Source organism: Balearica regulorum, chromosome 3 (genome assembly GCF_011004875.1).
Source record: "Balearica regulorum gibbericeps isolate bBalReg1 chromosome 3, bBalReg1.pri, whole genome shotgun sequence".
In the NCBI taxonomy this organism is placed as follows: Eukaryota; Metazoa; Chordata; class Aves; order Gruiformes; family Gruidae; genus Balearica; species Balearica regulorum.
Genome location: NC_046186.1, coordinates 90,734,078 through 90,759,861, shown reverse-complemented (window position 1 = coordinate 90,759,861; position 25,784 = coordinate 90,734,078). Strand labels below are relative to the sequence as shown.

At 37.1% G+C, this 25,784-nt stretch overlaps 1 protein-coding gene across 2 annotated transcripts in view; it reads right to left on the bottom strand.

Moving 5' to 3' along the window:
• Positions 1 to 25,784, bottom strand: part of BIRC6 (baculoviral IAP repeat containing 6) — a 184,833-nt gene that overhangs the window by 151,250 nt on the left and 7,799 nt on the right. For both annotated transcript variants that reach the window (XM_075748914.1, XM_075748915.1), the window contains exons 2-10: positions 16,449 to 16,630; positions 13,128 to 13,265; positions 12,522 to 12,715; positions 10,432 to 10,543; positions 9,044 to 9,126; positions 7,984 to 8,206; positions 7,723 to 7,883; positions 5,772 to 5,830; positions 3,041 to 4,435 (exon numbers count right to left, since the gene is read on the bottom strand). In XM_075748914.1, the coding sequence (XP_075605029.1) occupies positions 3,041 to 4,435; positions 5,772 to 5,830; positions 7,723 to 7,883; positions 7,984 to 8,206; positions 9,044 to 9,126; positions 10,432 to 10,543; positions 12,522 to 12,715; positions 13,128 to 13,265; positions 16,449 to 16,630 (2,547 nt within the window). The remainder of the gene's footprint in view (positions 1 to 3,040; positions 4,436 to 5,771; positions 5,831 to 7,722; positions 7,884 to 7,983; positions 8,207 to 9,043; positions 9,127 to 10,431; positions 10,544 to 12,521; positions 12,716 to 13,127; positions 13,266 to 16,448; positions 16,631 to 25,784) is intronic.

The following is a 25,784-nucleotide window of genomic DNA, read 5'->3' as shown; positions in this document are numbered from 1 at the left end:
ATCAAAAGACCACCCTACAACTGTCACCTATTCAAAACCAATGCTTGTCAGCCTACTGTACAGTTTTATAACAAAGAATTTACTTATTTTGGATGCTACAAAAGCAGAACTTAAGCTCGTAACTCCAGGTAATCCTTGCAGAAACAAAGCAGCACCTGAAGCAGGCACCAAGAGACAACGTTTTGAAGCAGGTAAGAATAATTATTCGCAACTCAAAGATGGATGATGTCAAATGCAAGTCTAAAACATCTTTATATAAAACCACTCAAAACTTTAAACACCCATTCACACAGAGGTTTCTTTTCAGTTGTATCTTAAAGACAACTATGGGAAAAATCATATGATCTACCAATGAAAATAACATGTCAACAAACAGGAGCAGCAGGAAAAAAAAAAGGCTATTCGGTATCCAAAACTTTCAGACATTAAAGTACCTCTTTGCCTATTCCCAATATCCAAGGAAGTAAACAGGAAAGAATATACTGCTCAGCTTATGTTCTTGAATAGTTTTCCAACAACATCCAACCATCCATACATCCATGTATGTTCCAAATCTTCTACTCAACATTTTCACTTATGTGTTTGCTAGAAACTACTTTCTAGAAAGATTAATCTTGAATACATAAGTGAGTATAGCTATTCTACTTTCAACACACATCTTCCTGACACTGTCAGACTGCAGGCACCATCCCATACATGGTAGTAAATAAGGAGAAGCAAAGACCTCAACGTGATTTTGGAGGAAGCCAAGAAAACTGCATTTAAGAAAAAAAAAAGAAAAAAAAAGTCTTCAGCTGCCTAGCAGATAAGCAAGGAATTTTACCCACTTACAGCAGAAAGATTAAAGGATGATTACAATTCACACAATACAAATTAGGCAAAACCTATTCCTTATATCCAGTTATTCAAATGTACAATAAGGTATAGAATAAGAAAGTTATATTAATTGTTGAACTTTTAAATTTGCTTTTTCTTTTGTATTCCTAAATTATATGCAGTACAGTTATTTATAAACATTTAAGATCAAGTCATTCTTTACAAAGCTTCATATTTTGGCATAAACCTTAGGACTCCAGGGCTTCAGATGTATCTAGTGTCAGACCCTAAAATCCAGACTTCTAATGGACATTGGTCCTTAAATATTTATTATGGCTTTGGACTTAATTTCTCAAAAAGTGAGAAAAATTATACCAGAAGTGACTGAAATGTTAAAAAGGAATAAAAATAGAAAGCTTCTAAAGACATTTAAACAATGAAAATAATGAATTCTGAAGTTCATTCTAATTTGGTTGCAGAGCAGAAAATCAAGTGTAAATGAAAGAGAAGAATAATCAATGGATTAAAAAAAAAATGAAGAGTTATCAAAGTACTATATTCAAAAGAGGAAACTTGAGGGCAGAGGGATACCTGTGGCATATAGGACTACAGAAGAAAAAAAAACCCAAATCCCAGTCATCTTAAAGGCAGCAAGAACAAAAGAAGTCACAGCAAAGCTATTTATAAATTACTAGATGGATATTGTAACACTCTTGGAGAGAAAAAAAATACAGAAATATTTACTCAAAAAGTAGAATGCTGTACTTGTCTATTATGGGGAAGATGAAGTATTCTCCAGTCAGTAACAGAAGTGGTGGTTATCTAGGTAGAAGAGACAAATACTCCTATGCACACAGAATAAATGCTCCCAACTCAACAGACCTGCATGTCTTACACTCAAAGTCCCAAAACAGGTTTAGATAATACCAAATGCTACAAGAATATAATTACCATACACGCTAACACTGCATGGGAAAGTACCGTGCATAGTAACAAGCCCTTTAACTTTTATCATTAATCTTAAAACACAAGACAGACAGAATAGATTTGATGTAAGAAAGAAATGAATAGTAGTACAATTCTATAGAAAAAAACCTTAGCAAGGTTTGGGGGTTTTTAAATGAGATTGCAGTTTGATCAGCAAAGTATAGGTAAAAACATTATGACACGGATATGATATACTAACAGTTTATCATATATAAAAAACTATACTAAAAAAAGCAAATCTAGTATCTCCAGTGCTAAAACTCTTGGTAGGTAAGTGATAAACACAGGGCCCTTACCAGACACCAGATTTTTACAATAAGCTTGACTTTATCTGTTGGAAATCACAGGTAAATCTGATTTAACATCCACTCATAGGAGGACTGGGTAATCAACATGACACCACCATGAAAGGAGGAAATGTGTCAATTTAAATCCTTCTAGTAGAGATAAAGTTCAACACGATACTGGTGGGAGTTCATTTGAAACTTCACTTCTGAGAGGCTAAGCGTTTCCACCAGAGCTGCATTCAAGTGCAGAACTGAGACATTAGTGCATGGAGGAGCTCAGTTGGATGACAGCCAGAGCCATTTCCACTGCCCCAATGTGACATAAAGAAGCAGGGAGGTATGTGGTGGTTCAGGGACTAATACGAAGTAGCAGTTGCCTGGACTGGAGTTACATACACTCCCCTCCTACACGCCCCCTTCCCTCAAAATGTCCTGTGTTCATTTTGAAAAAGATTTAACAATCCTGCATGGATAGTCTGGCTCTCATGCTCAGGAAAGCGTAATCCCAACTGCAAAAGGCTGAAGCAGAACCAGCAGCCCTACCTGAAAGAAGATACAACTGATCACTTGAATAAGGTATAAATGCGTTATCTTCTTGACTATCACCAAATACAGACAGGAGGCATTTTTTCTGAAATGTGGATCTCCAGCACAGAAATAATTACAATAATTACTATTATTTATTTTGGATTTAAAAATCTGTGCCTCTACAAGAACAAGTTTACCAGTGCACTGGACATACGCAAGAGTTATTTCCATTTTAGAGATTAAAATCTACATTTAAGATGAGGAATTAACTAGCGTACATGCTCCCTAGAGCAGAATTAAACTACATAAATTCAATGGAACGTGCCTATTACTATTTTGCCACTTAGATTCTAACATTCTAGAACATAATCCAAATACAGTCAAATCAAGCATTGAAAAAAATGTTTAAAGAAAAGTCTTACCTTTGGTGCATGCACATAATCTGTCTGTGCCCGAACAGTATATCACAGAGACAAACATATCTGGTTCCTCAGTGCCCTCTTTTTTAGGCGGCTCCACTTTGGCCAGAATTTCAAAGTTCGAAAGATCTAGTATTTTTACATATCCTCCCTGAGTAGTTATTACCAGGTGCCCAAGAGTAGAGATCTCAGATCTTCTCTCTCTCCCACTGCCATTTTTAGAAGTTAATTGTATTTCCTCTACAGGCTCCTCACAGTCATCCTCTCGATTATCCAATATATCAGGTGGGAGCAAAATCATTGAGGTAATTGTGTCTTGGGGGTCTTTGATATGCTGGATTTTTACCGGTTCCTCCTCTAGAGTAACTATTCTAGTGGCATAATTCATCTTATAAAGCACTAGGTATCCACCACTAACACTTCTCTGTTCAGGTTGAATTATTAAAGGAGTTGGTACATCTGCTGGTGACTCATGTTGGATTACATCAACACTCGTGCCATTCACTACAGCAAGACTTGATTCTAGTTCCCCTTTTCTTCTGTTACATAGTGCCGAGTTTAATTTATTTAAATTATTCAAGGCCTCTACTTGATTTATTGCACTCAGAGATTCGACAGGACAAGTCCGCAGTCCAACTAGCAAATGAACTCCATCTGCACAAGGAGTGATTGAATCTACACACAAGTTCTCCTCCTCTGCAAACTTTGGCAGACGCAGGCACTGAACCAAAGTCCCGGGTTTGGGAACCATAGAGCTCCACTTGTCCGAGTCCGGAGAAGTTAGGTTGGCTGCAGCATCTGCAAACTGCTGAATGTAAGTCACAGGGGGATCCTGTAACAGCAACTGTTCCTGACTGTCCAGCTCCATTTCAATGATCTGTGGAACTGTGAAACCATCATCATGTATACTTTTACTCATAATATTGTTCATCTGTGAAAAGAGTTTTCCTGCTTTTTCATCAGACTCCTTAATGCTGTATAGCAGCAATACAGGTAAAGTCCTCCTTACCAGAGGGGAATTCAGTTCTGAATTAGTGCAGGATTCATTGTCAGTTGATCCCTGTTCCGAGACACTCTCACCTCGAGTCCTACTTAAGCCATCCAGTGACCTCTGAGAGTTACTGCTAACAGGAGAGGTAGCAGGTGATTTGTATGTTAATAGACCTCCAGCTAATAAACAAGGAAAGGGAATGTTGTGTTGTTCTAGATGCTTTTCCTTCATCTTTTCACTCTTACAGTTGGCCAAACATGGATTTGCCCCAAGTTCTTCTAGATCTTTAACCGTGTCTTCCAGAACATTTGCAACAATTTCCCACTGAAGTTTTTCAGGTTGCTGAAGAATGCTGAGAGCTGTTATATCAAGGCTGACTTCCATAGTTTCTTTTTGTGATGTATGCCCTTTAAAACAAAAATGTTTAACATAATATATGTTCAAAACCAGGAATCATATTGCATATATTATGGACTTTTCCACATAATTAAACAAAAAGTCACTGCTCTACAGTTTCAGTATGTTAAAACATTCCATATGCTCAAGATTTGATAATCAAGCAACAATACATTGCCCAGAAACATTCCTTCCACACAGATTAACGGTTCTCCTAATTTTGTCAACAAGAGTGCAAGTACAGAGTACAGGACATCAGCCTTTGCAACAAGTCTCCCAGTAAACGGCATTATCTTTCTACCAATTATTCTACTTAGGCTAGACCACCATACTGAAATTCAACTAATCTAATCAACTCCATTCATGTTTTGCCATGTATTATTCCCCTTCCTTCCTAGACAATCCAGTACTACCAAAAATGTGCAATTCTGCAGATTCTTTCTCCAATCTTAGTTGAAAAAACATGTAATTTTACTCTAAAACTTGATACTTCCCACCACGTAACAGACCACCTAGGAGAAAGAACTCCAAGCTATCATAAAACAAAACCCAGTAAAAACTTCAGATAGCCTGATCAAACTAAACAGTACTGCAAGAATAACAATGAATCAGAAGAGTTCAACTTAGTAACATAGAGATTTAAAAGATTACAAAGGACACTGTACAAATGGTGACTTAAGCATAAATGACAGAGCACCATCTTTGCTAATACTCTTGTTGAAAAAATAATCCTTTTTACATCTTGAGTTTACTTCCTTGTGTGTATGCACATGCACAGGTTCTTTTTTTTTTTCCTGCTTGCTGATCCTTACTCAAAGATGTAAACTGGATTATGGAAAATAAGCATGTAATTCTCCCTCCCATCAAAATTTCTGATTCAATCTCTAAGAAAATAATAGAGAACACCGTGCATAGCACTGTTCTGCTTCCACATAAAATCTTTATTCAGGAAGGTAAAATACTCTAAGTGCATACCCACAGGGAAACAATCAAAATACAGTAATTCTCTCTGGCAATCCCCTGAATTTAAAGGGGTTGGTACAGCTGTAATTTGTTCCTGTTCTAAGTAAGTTCTTTTAACTTGGTTTGTGTGTTTTATTGACAGCAAGATAAGCAATGTTTGTTGTCAAATAAGACATTTATTAACCAACAAACTAGGGTTTTTTCTTTTCTCCTGTATGTAATCTCTCCACCACACAGTGACTTAAATATTGGCATTGTTTTCAAGGACAATCTTTTTTCTAATACAGTGAATATAATCATTGGTTTTGCAGGGCTTTTTTAAAAGCTTGAGAAGTGCAATTTCCCATCTAACCTCTAACCTATCACATGGATCACATAACTTACCTGTCACAGATTCCGATCTGGAATGCTCTTCGCTGTCTGAATCCTCCAGTAGGTCATCACTGAAAAAAAAAAAATAAATGCATGAACGACACCACGTACACTGTAGCTGCATTTTTATTTTTTTTTTTTTTTAAATAGTAAAAAATACAATGTATATTATAACATAACATTTCGTTTAGTCAGCATTGTACATCCATTGATGAATTGGTCACAGATACTAACAATATAAAGATTTTTTTCCTCCATCATCATACCAGTAGACCAGCTTTCCATTTGCCTCATTCTACTATTGTATTCCCAACGATTCAGACATAAATAGGATTAAAATGAAAGGCAGTTCTCAGGAATCTTTCACAGAAAAACAAAACCAATCAAACAAAACCTCTAAAAACTGATGACACTTTCTTCAAAGTTCCTCAAATAAGTTTCTGAAAGGTGGAGGTGCCAGACTGGTCTTCAATTCTACCGAGGCTATTTTGTAGCTAGTACAGAAAGGGTGTATGAACCGTGTGTTGCTTTTAAAAATACTACCAGATGAATAATTTTTTTCATAAAATGATTCTGCTCAAGATACCTCTTCAAGAGAAATAGACCCTTCAGTAGTTAAAAGAATATATGAAGATATTAAGCATCTGGCTTCTTTAATACAAGAAATAATTTCCTATTACAGTCTCTTTACACACATGAAGAACAGTAATGCCTTTGCAGTTTCAGGCGTAACTACTCACAGTATCAAGTCATATCCCCAAATTTCAACAAACTGGATGCTTCCTCCTCATGCTCAGAAAGAAATAGATCTTTTTTTGGCTCAAACTTGGTCAACCTTCACTTCATGGCAAGACTGACAATTCACTACTTTGTTTATCATCCAACTTCCCCTTGAGTGGGAAAGTGATAGTAAACTTCATATAAATTAAGTGAAGTGAAAGATGCTTAGTTCTGAGCAGTATCGTTGTACTATCATTTAACTAGCTCTTTAAAATTGGCTTAATTCGTTAACTCTCACGTTTACAGCCCTAAAGCTACAGTAGAAGTCTAGGCCCCAGTGGCTGTTAGGCCCCACGCTCTGATGTTGCTCATATTTTACAAACCCTCTTCAGAAGAGCAAGCTTCATAGTTGCTCTGTAGAACTGCAGGAATCACACCAAGCTTAAAACCAAAGATCTACTTTCCCGTGCACATAGCAGTACTGTTACTTTCCATGATTCTGAACTTTAAAAAGAAACAGTCAGAAAACTAGCAAGACTCTCCAAACACCTTCTGTCCTGAGTTTTCCAACAATTATTCACTCTTTTGTTTGCGTTTTGGTAATATGAGAAAGGAGTTTCCAGTAACAGACTGTAAGAAGCATAAATGAAAGAATACTGCTTTTTCTCACATGAGACTGTCTAAGTACTGGCGTACCCTCTAAAAGCTTGTGATAGGACTGTCTAATTGTTTAGAGCCTGTATGCATGTGTTAAAGGTACAAAATGAAAGCAATTCCTAGCGCAGCCACATAATTTATTTTCAGAATGACATAACCAGAAATTACGGAGAAGCAATCAGAAAAATGCATGTTCCAGAAGTCCACGAGTAGCCTTTATTTTCAAAAACTGAAAAGCATAATCTGTAACTAAAATGAAAAGCTGTTTCAAAACTTATATTCCTTCCTGTTTTTTCTCTGCCTCTGGAATATCAGCATAAGGCAGCAATGAGATTTGGTATCTCTCTGTTAGCAGAGTATAAAAACTGAAACAGCAGGAATAAAATGGAACTGACTTTGAAGACAGAAATTTAGATTATTGTTTTTTAAGTTTTGAATTGTGTACAGATATACAGGGATTTAAAAAAAATCTGAATAAAAAAATAAATCTTATCAATCTTATGTTTCACAAAGCATGACTTAACTAAACGGCATTTACCACTAACACAGCAGCATTTCATATTTCTAATTTTGTAGATTGGCATACCTGTCTCCTTCTAATTTTGGTATATCTGAGCAGCTAGATGAATCCTCTAGCCATGCTAGCGTTGGTCTCCTTGAGTCAACCCCTGAGCTCTGTTCTCCCGATAACATAAGTTGCTGCACAATAGCCGGATCATATGCATTGATCTCAAATTTTAAGTGGACCTGAGAAATAACAAGAAAAAACAGAAGAGGCCTTTGATTTAAATCAAGATATGCTTAATCAGTAATTAGTTAATAAAAACTGGTTGTTTATATTGTATACCTTCATAAGTTTGGAAACATCCCATATGCAGATCTTTCCTCGTTTTGTTGCAGCAGCTAGAAAATGAGGGCAACTTCCAGATCCAAAGCAGGCTATTCTGTCAGTGCCATCTGTGCAGGGAAATTGTGCTGGACTTGTTGCCAGCGTGACTGAAAGAGGTACATTCTGAGTGTGCTCACCCTTGACAAATGGGCAGTTTGGGGAATGTCTCTCATGTTCAGACCTTTTCATATTAAAAACAAACATAGCAAACATTGATTTCTTACTGTGAAAAATATACACATCATATACAAACGCAGCCCTTGAAGTGAAGCTGAAACTGAACTGTTTGAACTGTATTGCAGTCAACCATACAAGAGAGTTCTGAAGTTACTAACGCAACTTTCTCTGCTGTTTCTCAATAGCAGACTGTATTAAAGCCTTTGATCACTGAATGGATATTCACATTCAAATGGAAGAATCTACACACAGTGCTCTTAATATAATTAGTCCATTTAAAAAAATAATTGCTTTATAGACAGCAGCCCATCATGTCATCATGAAGAAAAGTGCAGATTAAATATGTTAAGAATACTTTTAAAATCAATATAAGGTCTTGCATTTCTGTCACTATGCACATTTTAGCTGATTCAGGAAACTAGGAATGGATCTTGTAACTTCACATAAAAGGCAAATATGCACTGCAGGTCCATTGCAGTTTAAGAACTTAAAAAAAGATGTGTTCTAGTCACAATTATACAGAAGACTGAGTTTAGATTCCTGCAAAGACATGTTGGCTGCCATCTTTTCCATGGAACAATTTGAAATGAAATAGCAAATCAGAATTAAGAAATAAAACCTACTACAGTTTCTTGGGTTTAGTATTATATAGAAATTTGACACAGTACAGGGAATTATTTTGTGGTTTGTTCCATGGAATCATTCTGGAAATCCACTCTTGTCAGTGACACTCCCTAAACTCACCAGAAATCCCATCGAGGTAACGTTGATCTTTGTCCTCCAAAGATTTCTAACCTCTTCAGCACAAAATTAAGTCTACTCCAAACATCTTTGAACTTACCAAGGTTCATCTGTAGGCTCCCAGCATACCAAACACACACTACAGGTAAAGCACATGGCTCTGTCATCTCCTGATGAAGCAGGCTATAACAAAAAGAAGAAATGCTTGAAATTTATATAGCTATGTACTACAAAACACTTTAACTAGGTGATCAAGCCCTCTCCTTTCTCTAGTGGCATAGCAAAGCACCACATCAAACTTATAAAACGCCACAAAATACATACTATAAAGTGGCAGTATTTCACATTAAAAAAAAAAAGGATACACCACATTACTACAGAAGAGATTCAGAAGCAACACCTGTGCAAGCCACTGGATAAAAACCACATAGACATAAAACAGAACAGAAGTCAGCATCACTGCTAAAGCTTTTTTTCCTCTGGAAAAAGTTCACAAGGTTCAAAAAATTTAGAACCTCAGCAGAGTAACTGTACATCCGCATGTCTGGAAAAAGACAGGTTAAACAAATATTTCCTATCATGCCCTCAATTTGCTGGAATATAAAGCATTCTGTATCACTCCTCTGTAAAGAACAGTTGTTACTAGCTGGAGTGACAGAGGAAAAAGAATGGAAATTTCCATTCTCTTAAAATTGATCATTTTCATGACCACATTTCAAGTCACTGAGATATGCTTGGGAATATGCAGATGCAATTCTAACATACGAATTCCCTGCCTTTCTTAACAAGCTTAAGAAATCCTCCAAAAACTTTATCCACTTGCGCCTATCAGGCTTTGCAGTTGACAAAATGAGGCAGACAATATTGATGTCAAATGATACACACTGCCTAGCCATCGTTATCTACATCCATACCATAAATAATTTTTTACGGTAGAAATAATTTCAAAGAATGAAAAATGGAAATAAGCAAAAGTAGTGGAATAAAGTGTCAAGGTTGTATTTATTCACTAAGCTTAATAATTTAGTAATGTGATGTAGGGCCATTGTTTGTTACAATATTGTTTAAGTCCCACTAGGAAAGCATAGTTAGAAAACTCTGATGTCAAACTTAGTGCTTTTTTTTGCTTTACTTACAATACAAAAAGACATTTACTCAACAACCTAACAAGGATAAAGAGAGACTCTATGTAACAACCAACTTCATCTTTGTTATTGTTGCTTAACTCAGACCAATTTGATACTTAAAAGTGTTTCATATGTTGAAGGTCAGAACAATATTTTCTGTGATCTGGACAAAAAAAGAAGCAACCTCAAGGCATGGAAAAAACCCCTGAAACTTAAAAAAAAGAGCTGAAGGACAAACTTTTTTATTATGGTTTTTGCATCACTGGAAGAATCCATACAATAAAAATAAATAAAGACTTTTTCCCCTGCTCCCCAAACCTTCACCTAAGAAACAAATACTAAGAACAATCAAACCTTTTACCTGGTGATAGAACCCAGCTTGAGCCATAGGATCTGGCTGTGCCCACCTATAACCCACATGAGGCCACGAAGTGAATGTCTCCCGTCTGTTAGCTTCACTATACATCAAAGACCTAGAAAGGTGAAAAGTTCTACATTACCCAAAACTGCCACTTTGAAAATATCTCATAAATAGTTTACTTTTTTTATTCTATGTTTTAGTAACCGTTAGAAATACCACAGATAATGATCTAAAACTTATCATTAACAATTACAGAAAAGTTACAAAGTTCTCTCGAGTGCCAAAAGTACATTCTCAACAAAAGATCAAAAGCAATACAACAACCTACAGGCCTTAAAAGCAAGATTAATACAATAAGCTTCCAGATAGCCTATTTGGTCTAACTGCAGAAATGCATCAGATATCCAAAGCTACTCTGCATTTAGGGAAGATGCAGAATCTAGCCCAACAGAACTGCTAGAGAATTGTTTTTTTTAACATGACAACTTGTGCAAAAATTTGGTGTTATTAGTTGAATAGATATAAATACGCATATTTAGAAATACTCCAAAGTGATATTTTAAGCTTAACTGAATGCATGGTACAAATCCCCCAACATTTGTCATTCACTGCACACTACAATACTTAAAAACTATAAACTACTAAGTCACAAAACATGAACGCCTCTGCAACTCAACATCTACAGAGAAAAGAAGCTCCTCTCTTTTCCACCTTCACTCAGTGCAGGTCCCTCATCTGAAATAGTGCATAAGAAACAACTATCAGCTTTTCTTTTTCCTTGACAGAAGTTTGTTCTTCAGTATCATCCCAAGAACTAGTTCTACTAGATGGAAAGTTGCCTCACTTCTTGTTCCTGTCCCTCGGTTTCAGGAGATTTTTGCTGTCGTATAAGAGAATGGATATATTAAACATTTCCTAGCAAGGACGTAAACTATTCTTGCAACACCCACATAAGGGCCATCTTAACTTGACATTACACTATCTTAAGAGTCAGATCTCGGAGAACTGTAATCAGAAATAGAGTATGGAGAGGTACAGATAGACCTGGAGGCTTGGGGAGGGGAAGTAAGAGATGAAATAAATTTTATTAAATTATTTGAGCTGTAAGAAAGTATAATATGCTTGCAAAATAGTATTTGCACAGAAACTTTCAAGAAGGAATTAATTTATAGACTTAGAAGATTTATCAGTGTTCTAACTAGTTTTGGCTTATGAAGGTTAAAATAATAGGTTACTCACTTGGGTACATGTTATTACTTGGACCAGAAAGAGATGAAGCAACAATCTGAGGTAAAATTTTCTCTGACCCCAAACACATAGCAGGTGACTAGAGAGTTCAGAAGTAGCATATCGGTCTAGTAGAAGGTGTCCCTGCCCATGGCAGGGGGGTTGGAACTAGATGATCTTTACGGTCCCTTCCAACCCAAACCATTCAATGATTCTATGATATATACTCTGCAAAGGTAACAACTTTCTAAACTTCTAAAACGCAAAACTCCTTCTTGTATGAAGGAAAAGGAATTGATTTCATGATGCAGCTTAGTACATACGCTCTATCTTTGCATTCAAGAGGCATACATATGCTTTTAAAGCTATGCAGTTTCTGAACATCTCAACACTGCAGTCTCAGTAAGGTTTCAGTACTAGTTTGAGTAAAGGCAGTAACTTAAGTAACGAGTCATATGTACCTGACTGTTCAGACAAAACCCATAATCAAACATGATGAAGAGTAAAGCCTAGGTGAACACATCACATTAACATGTTACAGTATCACCTACGGACCTATATTTAGAGCTGCAATTATTACTTTTCTGAAAGTTTATGTTGGGATTAAGAGCAAAGCGAATTCAATTTGCCTGGCATTCAAGTCAGAATCTAAACAAAACAGTCTTGTGGCACCCATAAAGGTTTCTCTAAGTTTAGTAATAAGTACAGTGCATTGTGCATTAAACAGTTAATTAGCAGTATGCATAAGAGCAAGAAAGTACAGAATAGGACTAATTTCTTTGGCAAATAATTTCAAGCCATCTAAGAGCTTATTCTGATATAACTAAGGGGTGAAATTCATCATTTATTTTGTCTTAATATACCTGTCCACAGATCGACCAGGTCCCACACCAAGTTCTGGTCGTGCGCTGGGTAAGAGGTAAGATAACCTATCCATCACAGAGGATGCTACAGGTAAGGCAGCAATATTTTGATTTATCTTCTTGAGTTCATTTACAATGGCACTGGCGACAGACTTCAAAACATGATGGGGAAGGTGGAACGTAACCGTTGCCCACTAAATTAAGAAAAAAAACCATCTAGTTTATACTTTAAGTTTGCAACATCTAAACAACAAATAGATCACAAAAGTGTCAAAAGCAAAAACAAATGCACCTCTTGCACCCTCTCATGATTTCAAGAAATAATATAAGAACAGACACACAAAAGAAACATGGACATAATGCAATGAAAGACAATAACCAGATTTTAAGCTCAGCTGGGTTTGTTAACTAGGTTAACTAATAAACTAACCTTGTTTGTTCTTTTAACAAGTGAAACTTCACAGAGGAACTAAGGAACACATAAGACATTCCCTCCTCTTCAAACAAAATCCACCACACTAAGTCAAGCATTTTGTGTGCTTCAATAGTAGCCAAGCAAATTAGACTTTGGAATTCATATCAGACAGCACAGAGACAAATTCTTACCTTTGCAACTTTATGATTTGCTGCTGTTTCATGTGAGGTATTTTTTAAACCATCCTTCAGTTGTGTGATGAATAAGTCATATCCCTCTGTGCTAGAAACATCTACTTTTTCTATGCAAGCAGATAACAGCTGCTGAGCCTAAAATGCAGATGTGCAAGAAAAGTTAGCATCCACATTGCATAACTACAGACAAGAATTACACCTGTTTTATTACTCTGGGAAATGCAGTATTTCATATCGTACTTTATCATATATTATATCAGCATAATTCCCATAAAAGACTCGGAGTTGAGTAAGCAGTTCCAAATTTTACTTTGTAGGTCAATCAGTGGATAAACTTCAGCAATAGTGACAGTAATTACTACAAGTTCCCTCAAGGGCAATATAACCAAACATTAAACAAGTCAGTCACATAAACAATTAAAACAGAACATATATTAAAGCCAAGCAAAAAGAAGTCATCTATTGCCCAATGCTTTCCGTTCAAAAGGATTCATTCAGTGGTATGACAAAAAGCGAGAGCAAGAAAAAAGTCTTGACACTTTTCTGAGTAGCTTTGTATCTTAAAAAAAGTAGATGATAATGAGAAAAACAACACTGCAATGAAAATAGACAAGAATTACTTACAATGCTAGTATAATGAAGCTGAAAAACGATGCAGAAAAAAACAGGCTAGTTTAGAATCTAGAAATTCTTAAAACTCAGAAATAACACATCCAGAAAAGAACACTATAAACATCCATTTATAGACTTTTTTCCCTTCCAAGTCCCCATCTGTCTCTAGCTTGTCTCTCTAAGACAAAAGGAAATGGCCTCAAGTTGTGCCAGGGGAGGTTTAGACTGGATATTAGGAAAAATGTCTTCACCAAAAGGGTTGTCAATCATTGGAACAGGCTGCCCAGGGAAGCGGTTGAGTCACCATCCCTGGAGGTATTTAAAAGACGTGTAGATGTGGTGCTTAGGACACGGTTTAGTGGTGGACTTGGCAGTGTTAGGTTTACGGTTGGACTTGATGACCTTAAAGATCTTTTCCAACCAAAACAATTCTATGATTCTGTCTGCTAACTTCATGTCAACAGGTAAGATTTAAAGGTACTCTTTATGTGCAAAGCACAGAGTATTCTGTATCTGTTGTTAGGTGGGCTATCTGAAAAATATTATATGAAATCTTTCAAGCTAAAAACACAGGGACCTACTTCCCAAGGGCAATGGCCAATCAGTCCTTTAAACAGCTGTAAACTGCTCCAAACAGAATGGGCCAAATGCCCACTTGGTTATGTCCTGGGGGAGTTCAGGGCAAGACAGATAAAAATAAAGCAAATCAGTCCCCTAGCTAAGGCTGTACCTGTTCCTCAGATTCCAATAAAAAGACAATTACAATTCTTGTGGCATCTCATACTTCCCAAGTCTCTTGCAGATGACGGAAGAGCAACAGATAGATTATGGAAGTTCACAAGTTTACAGTGTTCTATGGGGAACTAAAAACAGCAGAGACGCTACATCATAACTTGTCAATGCTGCTGATTCAAAATGCATAAAGATGCACTGCATTACCAGCAGATCAATCATATAAAAAGACTATTTAAATTAAGTGCAAAAATTTGCAGAAAAGTTCTAGCCATTAACAAAAAATAAAGGCTCTTGCTTGGATAAAGGTTCTTAACCTTCCTATGATGAAAGAGGTGGACTGATGCATTTGTATGATATTGCCTTAATATTTACTAAAATTTTCTGAGGTCTGGGTACCTCCTCTTTAACATTAAAACTATGAACTGAAGACTGCTCATGCTTTTCCTCCCATCTCACTTGTTTGGCCATGCACTCCCCAAATCTGTTCCTACTGAACTATATTTTCTGATTTTTTTTTTCTACAGGAAGGACCTGTACAGGGAAGTGCTCTATTTTAACCCTGCAATAAGGGTCTGTAAACTCTTTAAAACCAAAGAATCTTTAGCTAAAACTGACACAAACTTAGAGGTTGTATCGAACCATGTGAGACTGCAAAACAGCGACAGCAAAACTCATGAAAAGAAATGCTGACCTCTGTCAGTCTCTTCACGCTCAGCCACACGTACCAAGATTTTGTAGTTACCCACAAAGGGTGTAAAAAAGATGCCAGTGGCAGCAAGCCTGAGGAACCTGGAAAGCTCTCTTTGGAGACTTCTATGAAGCAACATTTTATTGTTGTTACTCCTACTCAAGACAAGTAGTTTAAAATCTCACATATAACACACATTCTTCGTTCATAATAAGCACCTATTATTCAGTACTCCAAAAGCACATAAATATTTTAAATCAATGCTCAGGATAAGTTTTTGTTGGTGGTACATCATTCAATTTAAATTTATTTCCCACAGAGATGAGTGGGAAGCACTCTTTTCTCAGAGTGCTTTAAACATTCCGAATCTGGATCTAGTAGTCCAATTTTGTTTTTTCAACTGTAAGCACTATTCTAAATATTAACATTGGTGGATGCTCTATGTTTTTCCCAAACAAAGTATTAATCTTGCTTGTAATTAAAATTGTTGTACAGATTTACTTCCAGGTCTACTACTCTATGACCACTACCAAAGGTGAAAACTACTTTCCTCAACACCAACTGCCTTAGAATAAAAGCAATTGTTAGCTATCTCGTACTAGGCAACATTTGAAAATAAGAATGTACATGCTACCTCATCTAATAAATGTTATGCTACCTGAAAGTAAACAAATGCAACAAAATCCTAAGCATTACACTCTAAGCAGAAATGTATACATTAGATTCCCTTAAAGTGATACTACATGCTTGGTTACATGGTCTCAAAACAGGAGGAATCACATTACAGCTGCAACAGTCCAAACACAAAAGGGTAGCCAGGTTTGCAGAGAAAAAAAAAGTGTTTCATTATGTCAACAGACCTAGCTAGAAAAGTTAGATTCCAGCATTAATTTTTCACATGTAGCAATACCATATTAGCCGATTTTAATTGTCTTTTTTCCCTGAAAGCGTAAAACAAAAAAATTCAAGGATGCCTAGCAGCTCAGACTGACTTTCTAGAAGTGCATATAGATTCTGTTCATAAGCGCTGACAAAGCTCTGGAAACAAGTCCTTATTTCTGGTCACTAAAAAGCTCTTTCATCTGAAATAATGTGCTCCTGATGAGGCGAGCTCTTATTTGAGATACAGATAACTGCAAAAAGCTATTGCCCTATGACAGCTAATAATTAAGAAACTTTCCATTACATGCTGTTAATGTCACACTAGAAACTCAGGGTCAAACGTCTGGTTTCAGTATTTCTGACAATACATACTCTTTTTTTCCTCCCTCTCCACATCTTACCTCTGTAACCGGCAATTCAAGCTGAACCACGTCATCTTGTTTTGAAACAGGCGTTTGCAGAGCTGTGTCTAACAGTAAGATGCCATTGAGATCTTTCCTACATCCTACTGCATAATCATCCACAAAGATCACTTTATCCACAGCAGAAATATACTGACATTTCACCCGTCCACCTGGTTTAGCTATAAAGGGAAAGGCAAAAAACAAGATCCGATTAGAAAACAGCTTTTATAAAAGACCTTTAATATCTGTGCTGGAAAGTAATGCAACACTTCAGCAAAATCTTTACTTCTTGAGATGATCAAAAACTAGCATTTTAGCTACCACAACTTTCACCAAACTTTTTATATTTCCTACATTAAAACACAAACAAACAAAATCTACACATCCCGTCAACAACTATAACCATTTTATTCCTACAATGGAAGCCATCATTCAAGTCTTGCTCCTCCCAGGAGACCTAAACTAGTGTTTTCAAGCCTAATGTAGATGCCTGATGTACTTGATGCTAGCTGACAATCAATAATAAGAATTCAATTGTACAAATCAGCATGAAAATTAAGACAAAATTGCTTAACTACCATTAAGGCTGATTAACACCATTTCATCAAGCAAAACAATACTCAAATTTCTGAAAACTAAATATAGCAGGTAACACGTGCCAATGCTACACGTGTTCCTTGAGACACTAAGGTAGTTTATTTCTGCTCGGCGCTGTACACGTGATGTCAGTAACAGGTTAGAGAAGTTTGATGGGGGCGGAGGAAGACTGTCAGCAGATAAATAAGGAAAGGCTGCAGCAAGGGATATTATCCCCAGAAATGTTTAATGTTACTTGACATTATTATGTGTCTAAGGCTGGATGGATTGTAAAAGTAAATCCACTTAATATGCTATCTGTGTAGAAGGCAAATTGCTTTAATTCACAGAAAGTAAAAGCTGCTGCTACAGAATCAGACCATATGTATGTCATAGGTATACGGACACATCATCCAAAGGGCAAAGCTGAAATAGCTGAATCGTCAACATAGGTCTCTTCTTGTTGCACAGGAACAGGAGTTTCATTAAATTTCGCATTAATCAAGTCCCGTCCCTGTTCCTCAGTCCCTGTGTCCTCTTTCCTCAGACACTGGATACTGTTTTTATTATGAATAATTAAAATTCACAATTTAGGTAGCTAGCATCCAGATAAAGCATCCAGATAAAGACAGCTACATAATTCTGTCATCTTCACACATTGATATAGCTAAATGGAAATTAAAACTTCTTCAAATATAGGGCACATCAATCTGACCACATTGCATTTGTTGTATCCTCTCTCCAAAACCCAGGTTAAGAATAGTTGTCAGCTGCCCTTCTCACCAAAATTTTGGAAACAATGACTCATATACTCTCAAAATATAGGACATATGCCTTTGCCTGCATGAAGAATACTGCAATTGTAATCATTGCTCTAACAGTCAATTGCTCTAACACTTCAAGAGCCCTGGAATCACTTGATAGTTGTGAAGCTGTTAGTCTTAGCTCAACAAAAAAGGGTCCTCTGAATGGCAAATCAACTAGTTTCAAACTGTATTTTTGCCAATACATTGGAGTTCCTCACACAAGAATTTCTACAGACAACACAGCTGCAGACAAGGAAGTCATTCTACAGAAAAATAACGGTTTTGACAAAAATTCAAATACAAGTTTCAACATCTTTAAAAGTACTAGTTTCAACAATGTACTGGAAACTATTATGTAAATAAACTGAAAGGTATCTGATGTCCTAAACTAAACTCCATAAATTCACATGGTGTTTGCAGTCTATTCAGTGTGATCCAAGTGACGGATCACTACAGGACACTTTCTTTAACCCATCACTTCTCTCCTCCTCCTTCCCAGAGGAAATGGGAAAAGCAGCTCCCCTTTTCTGGCAGCGCCAACACCATGAACGCTCTTTTCCACTTTCCTTGTTTCCTGTCAAGCAGAGGAGTATGCTCAAGCCCTATGACTAGGAGTTCAGCAGCCTGTAGGAGCCCCAGCCCTAGTGGTTTTCCAGGCTACAGCATTATTATTTTATCATTTCTGTAGTGAAGTTAGTGAAATCTCATGTCTAAACCACTAAACAGCAAACTAATATCCTCTGTGTAAGTAGTCCAAACTTTCAGAAGGCAATGAAGATTGCTAATGAGGTAGATAACATGCCTAATTAACGTAATATTTCTGCTGCATTAAGAAACAAAACAAAATGTTATAACTACAGCACAATAAATATATTGCCTCAGCACAATAAATATACTGCCTAACAGTCGTGATTCTCACTGCACTGGTTACTATTTTGGTTGGTTACATTGACAGAAAGACTTTGGCCAAACTATCTCTAGAAACTTATTTACAGATGCCAGTTGTATCTTATTCAAAGCACATAAAACCAAAACAAGCTCCCTTAGCCTAAGTTGATGGAGCTTCAAGGAAATGATTCAATTATTTAGTGTCATTCCAACACCCTGTGAAACACATTCTGCAACTGCCTGGTTTACACTTTGAATAGCATCTGAACTGTTGACAAGCTATTTTGCAAGCTTAGAGGAGTTTAATTTTGAAGTTTAGAAAACACATTTCAAGATGGTTCTACTACTAGTTACAAACTATATCATAGTTCACATATGGCTGGCCATATGATTAAAACAGTAGGTTGAAAACCAGGAAACTAAAGAATTTACTAGTCACCATTGCAGAAGAAACGTCTAAAAAAGTTTAATTATCCTCAAAGCATTGGCAGAAGAGTCCTTTCTAACTCAGGATCAACGTTTTACAATGTGCCAAAGGACTCTGACCAATATCCTTTGAAAAACCTACTGGTGGCACTAGAGCATTACAACCTGCCTGTCCAGCCTGACTAAGTTTACTAGCAGTTAATAGTGATTCAGATCTTCATAAATCACCATTCAAAAGTTTCACATAAACCCACTAAATCACTTAAGCCAGATCATCAAAATCTAATTGTTATTCTCATTTTAGCCCTAATTCCTTCAGCTGTAACTTGCTTTGGGTGGTGGAAGGAGAAATAGTCATTCAAAGTTTTTAACAATTTTGCTTTTCAGTCCTGGCACAGTGGATCTTAGCTTCTCCCAGTATCTATGGCTTACTGTCTAGGACTAAAAACAAAGCAACTCACGAAGTCATCATTAAGCCTTTTGTCAGTTCCTATAAGGAAACATGGCCAGCTGCTAGCATGCAAGAAGTGCAAGCCCAACAGCATACTAGTTGTGGTATGTTATCTGTAACAACCTTAGAACTAGCAACCTGAAAACTTAAAACAAAAGCAAATAAACATCAGATTGCAAAAATGAAGACTATGAGAAAAGGAACATTCCCCCTCTGCCTTGTTTCAAACAATACAGAACAGAGATCAGCAATTTCCTGTGATCAAAATCTGACCTACAGAAAATATTACAGAAGACAAACTCGTTTGGAGAATACGTAACAGTCTAAGCAGCATCTACTGTGCCCCCTTGCCTGCAGGCAATAAGATGAACCAAATTAATTAAGAGAATTAGCCTTGTGTTCCAAGAAGTAGAAGAATTAAAACCTTGTCTCCATTTCTCTGCTATAGATAGCCTTAGCCTCAAAGCTTTAGAGCTTAAGAGAAAGTGGCTGCCACCTGAATATGCATGGCCACCACCACGAAAAGATGTAGGTTAATGTTGATAGTAACAACTTTGATATTTTCTAATATTGAAAAAAAGTTAATTCGCCTTGAAAACTGCAAGCCAGGAGTGGCACTAAAACATATCACAAAGTCAGTAATTCCCTTGACAAGAAGCTCCCAATGCACAGCATGCAAAAAACCCAAATAGTTTCTAAATTACATTAACACTTTTCTCTGCAGCTATAAAGTGAGAGTGGTAAACACACACATCATAGCACTAATTCTACAATGCTAAGATCCAAGACCAATAAAATATCTAAAGGGACATCCATAACTTTGATCTATGAATGCAACTATCTAATTCTTTAGATTAAGAAGTAACATTTTTTGAGAAATAGAAATCCCATCAGCTCAGCAAAACACACACATTACGTGCACTGATACCAGTTTTTGCACTTCCAATTTAAACTAGAATATCCAAACAATATCTTGGTACTCATTTCAAAATACTGCAACCATGGAAAACTAAATGGATAAAATTTCACGAGATCAAAAGCCCTATCTATCCCATTAACTTTGTAGCATTAGATTTGAACATCAAGCTATTTAAAGGCAAGAGAATCCAAAAACTCAAGAGAAGGGAATGGTACAACCACAGAAATCCTTAAAATCTACTGTTAGAATTAAAAATAAATTTTTAATTTTCCCCCTTCTATTGTGAAGTGTGGATGTAAAGCTTCAATTTTAGAAAATATTATCACTCATGGTAATACGCAGTGTGAAATTTGCCTTCCAGAAGCCAGGTTGGCAGACAGCAAAACTATCATTTCCATTAGAGACAAAAATGCTTCTTGCCAGAATATTGCCCAGCTACTTCTCACACATTTTCCACATGTACCTGGGATTAAAGTAAAATAAAAAATGTATCAGTTGTTCTCATTTGTTGCAAGGCAGGTGCCTTTCCTATTGCTAACGTTTCACATAATCACAAAACCAACTGAAAAATCCAGTTAGCAAGGATAACGTCTCATTGTATGCTACCTAACTAACACAAGTTTGCCAAGGCAAGCATATCAGAACACTTCGTTTGAGGAAGTTCTACAGTGCAAATAATAAAAACCCCAAAACTGTCTTAAAGTTCAACTTGCTGTCTTAACTTGCTATATTTGCAGGAAACTATTTTGAACTAATACTACATAAAATCACAACTATGGATTAGTTGCAAAGGGTAACATATTCACACAGAAAAGGACAAAAAGCAAACCACTGCAAGTCTGGTTTAAAAAGGAGAAAGCTGTCTCTAAATTCTTTTACACCAGTGGCTCCCAAAGTAAATAAAGACATGGTGGTTGTGAACATTTGGGAACACAGTAATGAGAAGACGGCTAAGGCATGGACAAACTAGGCCATGACTGCTCATCATTACAGAATTTGTCAGTTATAGATTCTTTCTCGTTCCTCCTCTTCTCCTCCTCACCTACATCTTCAGTGGAAACTTTAGCAGTGCAGTTTTATCTTCCAGGTCCAGGCCCAGCCCCTTACTTGCTCTAAACATCACCTCAGCACAGCACTCTGCTGCCTCCATGAAGACACTCCATGGGTCCCTCCTTTCCCAAAACAAAAGCATTCTCAGACTTTAGGAAAGGATGGAAAGGAATCTATTGGATGAAAACAAGTTCAAATTTCTATTTTAGACAATAGAGCTTAAACCAGCTACACCCAAGCAACATTTTCTCTTTCAGATTTCACTATATACACACAGCCCTCCATCTGCCACATCACCTGGAAGAGAAGTCCAAAATGATTGAATAAAGCAAAAACATATTCAGAGCTGAAACAGGAAAGAAAACTAAAAACGTTCTCCGAACAGCAAGAATGCTAAAGGAAGCAGAAGCACCCAGCCTAATATCACAAAGTGCCTTTAAACTCCCTCATTTGCCAAAACTGCATTTAGTTAATCAAGAACAAGACATGATCTACAGTTTATCTTTGCCTTTAGCAACAAACAGGGCAGAACTGTTTCAGTATCAGTTTCATTACATGATAGCTGATTGTAACAATCTGTATTAGAGTAGGAAGATGTGTTATCTGGGCCTAAGTATTGGAGACTGCCACATGAATATTAACTAGATGCATCTGATCAAGCAACTACTAACAGAAGCTAACATTAACACTTAAAAGATTTCAGAACATAAGCAAAAACCCACTGAGATCAAGGCAGTTCATATTTCACTAGCTTTGCAGGCACAGGATCCTTTTCCACTCTACAAACTTAAACTGAGACTGAATCAGCAGGAAGACACTGGTAAGCATTTTATGCCCATGCTCTTTATGCTGTTTCCGATCTCCATGTATCTAACACTGCTGCTGCCTTGTATGCCATACAGAATGCAATTGCTCGCAGAGCTTTATACCATTATCCTGAGAACAAATTATGAAAGATTTCACAAGGTATTCTAATACCCTTCCTGCAGACCCCAGTAAATTGTGGAAATTTAAGTCCCTGCAATCCTCCTGCAAACATCTCACAGAGGACAGTGTCTTCTTCAAATTTTTTCTCAAAGTGAAAAACTATGATTAAAAATTTTAAGGAAAGTTGTCTTTCACAAATGTCAGACAGACAGATTACACAGCATCCACCCAGAACCAGAGACAGTAACAGGAAGTTCCCGTTCTTCAAGAGCAATTCCCATCGCAGCATTTCACAACAAAGAACCTTGCCAGATGACATTTTACCACTAGTTCCTCTTTTTGTCACTGAAGTGGCTAGAGCATCTGAGTTCACCCATTATGTATCCTGCAGTCTCTGTAACAGGAGAAAACATCTCCAGTTATGGCACTTTTTAAACTCCCAAGAGTGTTTGGCAGGAAATGGTTTAGCTTCCCCACCAAGCCCAAATATTCTAAGGAGCTTCCAAAATATCAAGCTGGGAGAAGCAGCAGATTCTCAAAAGCAGACTGGTGGACTACAAGGCAAGTGAAAAACTGGCTAGACTGTCATGCACAAAGGTAGTAGTTAATGATTTGACACCTACCTGGCAGCCAGTTATGAGTGGCATTCAGCAAAGCTTGATATGGTTTGCTATCTTCAGCAACGGCTTGGATGATGGGACAGACTGCACCTTTAGCAAGACTGTGGATGACACCCACATGGGAGGCTACTAAGGGTAACTGATGCTTTAAACGGCAGGGCTGCCTTTTAAAAGGATCTCAAAAAACCAGAGAAGTGGCTTGACACAAAGCTCCTGAAGCTCTAACAAAGACAAATGCAAGGTCTTACACACGGTATGGAACATAACCCCATACATCAATAGAAGCTGGGGACCGACTGTTTAGGTGGCAAACCGACAGAAAGAACTTAGGAATCCTGATGGACAGGCTGAACAAGAGGCAGCAATGCATCCTTGCAGCGACAAACTGTTACCACACAGAGGATCACACAGGCAGTAGATCAGGGGAAAAGGTAAGTCTCCTCTACTCAGCAATTTTGAGCACACATCCAGAATACCACATCCAGCTTTGGTCCTCCATCTGAGATATTAGCACATTCATGAGAGTCCTACGATAGGGTACTAAGACAGTTAGAGGGCTGAAGCATACAACACATGAAGAAAGACTAAGATAACTGGGCTCATTTAGTCCACAGAAAAAAGGGTTTAGGAGGAAATCTAGCAAGTCTTCCATTACTGCAGCAGTTCAACAGCCATGTAAGACTGCTCAGTTACTACCCATCTTTCTCTTTTTGACATCACTTTTAAGGAAATACGCTTCGTCCAAGACAGTGGTCTAAACCAAGTGGTTAGCGAAGAATTTAAGAAAAATTATGTATACAATGGTACTTTCCTGTAACACAGCCCCTGCTAATTTGTGCTAGGGACCTTCTGAGCCAAAACTCCTTTCTTTTTTATCTAATGACCTTCGATAAGTTGTTCTTCCATCAGTTTGTCCAACGCTGTTGTAATTCCACAAATATCCAGCATCCACAACGTTCTGTAACCAGGAGCTCCATATTTTACTATTTCTCACAGTTATTTCTTATGAAGTCCTCAGCTTCTGTAGTAGAAAAGACAATCAACTCCCAACTTACATTTTTCACACTTCCAGAATTTTGCAAATCTCTCTCACTCTCTTACCTCTCCATTCCCAATCATCCCCAGCATCATCTTTTTCAGGCTGAATACTGTCACACATACATAAGTGATCCCACAAGTTTCTAGTTCTGTTATATTCTGTTATATTCTTTTTGAGATGGAAATATCAAAATTGCACACATACAACCATTGAAATGGATTTATATTCTCAGTTGGGTTCTTGACAATTTCTCTAGTAACTGCTTATGCAATAACCACTGAGCATTTGGCTGGTATTTCATAGTTCTAGCACAACTCCAAGATCTCATTCTGGCATTACAAGTCAGTTCAGACTCCAGTACACGAGGCTCCAACTCCACTACATTCTTGAGCACTTCAAATTAATTAAATGCATTCTCACATCCTCCTAAGAGCTGCTTCTACATAGGAAAGCTGAAGTAGAACAGACTAGATCCACTCATGTTTAACTTATATTTAAAAGTGAAACCATTCTTTAGGATGCCTTTTCAAATTCTTTAGAGAAGCTGGCAAAATTGAAGGACCTTGTATGTTTAAGATAGCTATTTGCAGCATAGGAATATTTGAACATGGTGACTATATAAGTTTAACTTTACTTCTGTCACTAAAAGGGGACATTCAGAAAATCTAACTTAAGCCTTGTAAGACTGGTCTTGCCAGAATACTTCCATAGGCAATGGGAAGCAAACGTTCCTCCAAAAGTTTAGAGTAAGGACTTTTCCTTTTTCTGTATTGAATGGAGAGGGAACCTAAGATTATTTGTTGAAAAATGCTAATCTTGTTAATTCTGACTTACAAAAGCTATAGAAAACTGAACAGAAAAAATCCACTATTAAAAAAGTCTATTGAGCAGTGTTGCATGTCATCATTTACAACACAACATGAATCTAGGATCCTGTAGAAGACAAGTCAACTAAGTCCACCACAAAATTTCTCCGCAACAACCACAGTGCCTTCTTGCTCTCCAATAAAACACTACCTATCTTCCCAGTCTTCACTGCCATCTGCCCAGCTTCCTACTTCCCGGCCCTTTCCCCATTGTGATCCAGCCACTCTATCATAGTTTTCAGTCCCAGCTCTTCCTTTCCATAAGGAGCTTTCCATGATCGAGTTTCTGTATCCTGTTGCCCTGTAAACAGAGTTCATCAAACTTTTCTCCTACAGCTGCCAAATGCTCAGATGAGGTCCTGATTGCTTCACACTCAGTCAGGTTAGGGAAGTGCAGTGGATCAAACAGTTTTCCCTCCATGAACTGTACAGGGGACAGAAGAACAACTGACAGACTGTGTGCTATGCAAGAACAACTGACAGACTGTGTGCTATGCAAGCCTTCACTAACCAGCACTTGAGCTGGATACGTGTTTTCACTAATGCTACTAATTTTCAAGACTACTTAGCTGATAAGCAAATTCCCTCCTCTCTTAAGTTACACATTAAAAAAAATTACCAATTCTCACTGAACAGCCCTAGCAAATACCTCAGAAAATTTTAAACATAATCGTGTTTACATTTATGTGACAGATAAGTTGTTATTTCCATAATTTCACACTTTTAACCTAGGCTGTAAAACAAAAGCTGTTTTTCCTCCCCTAC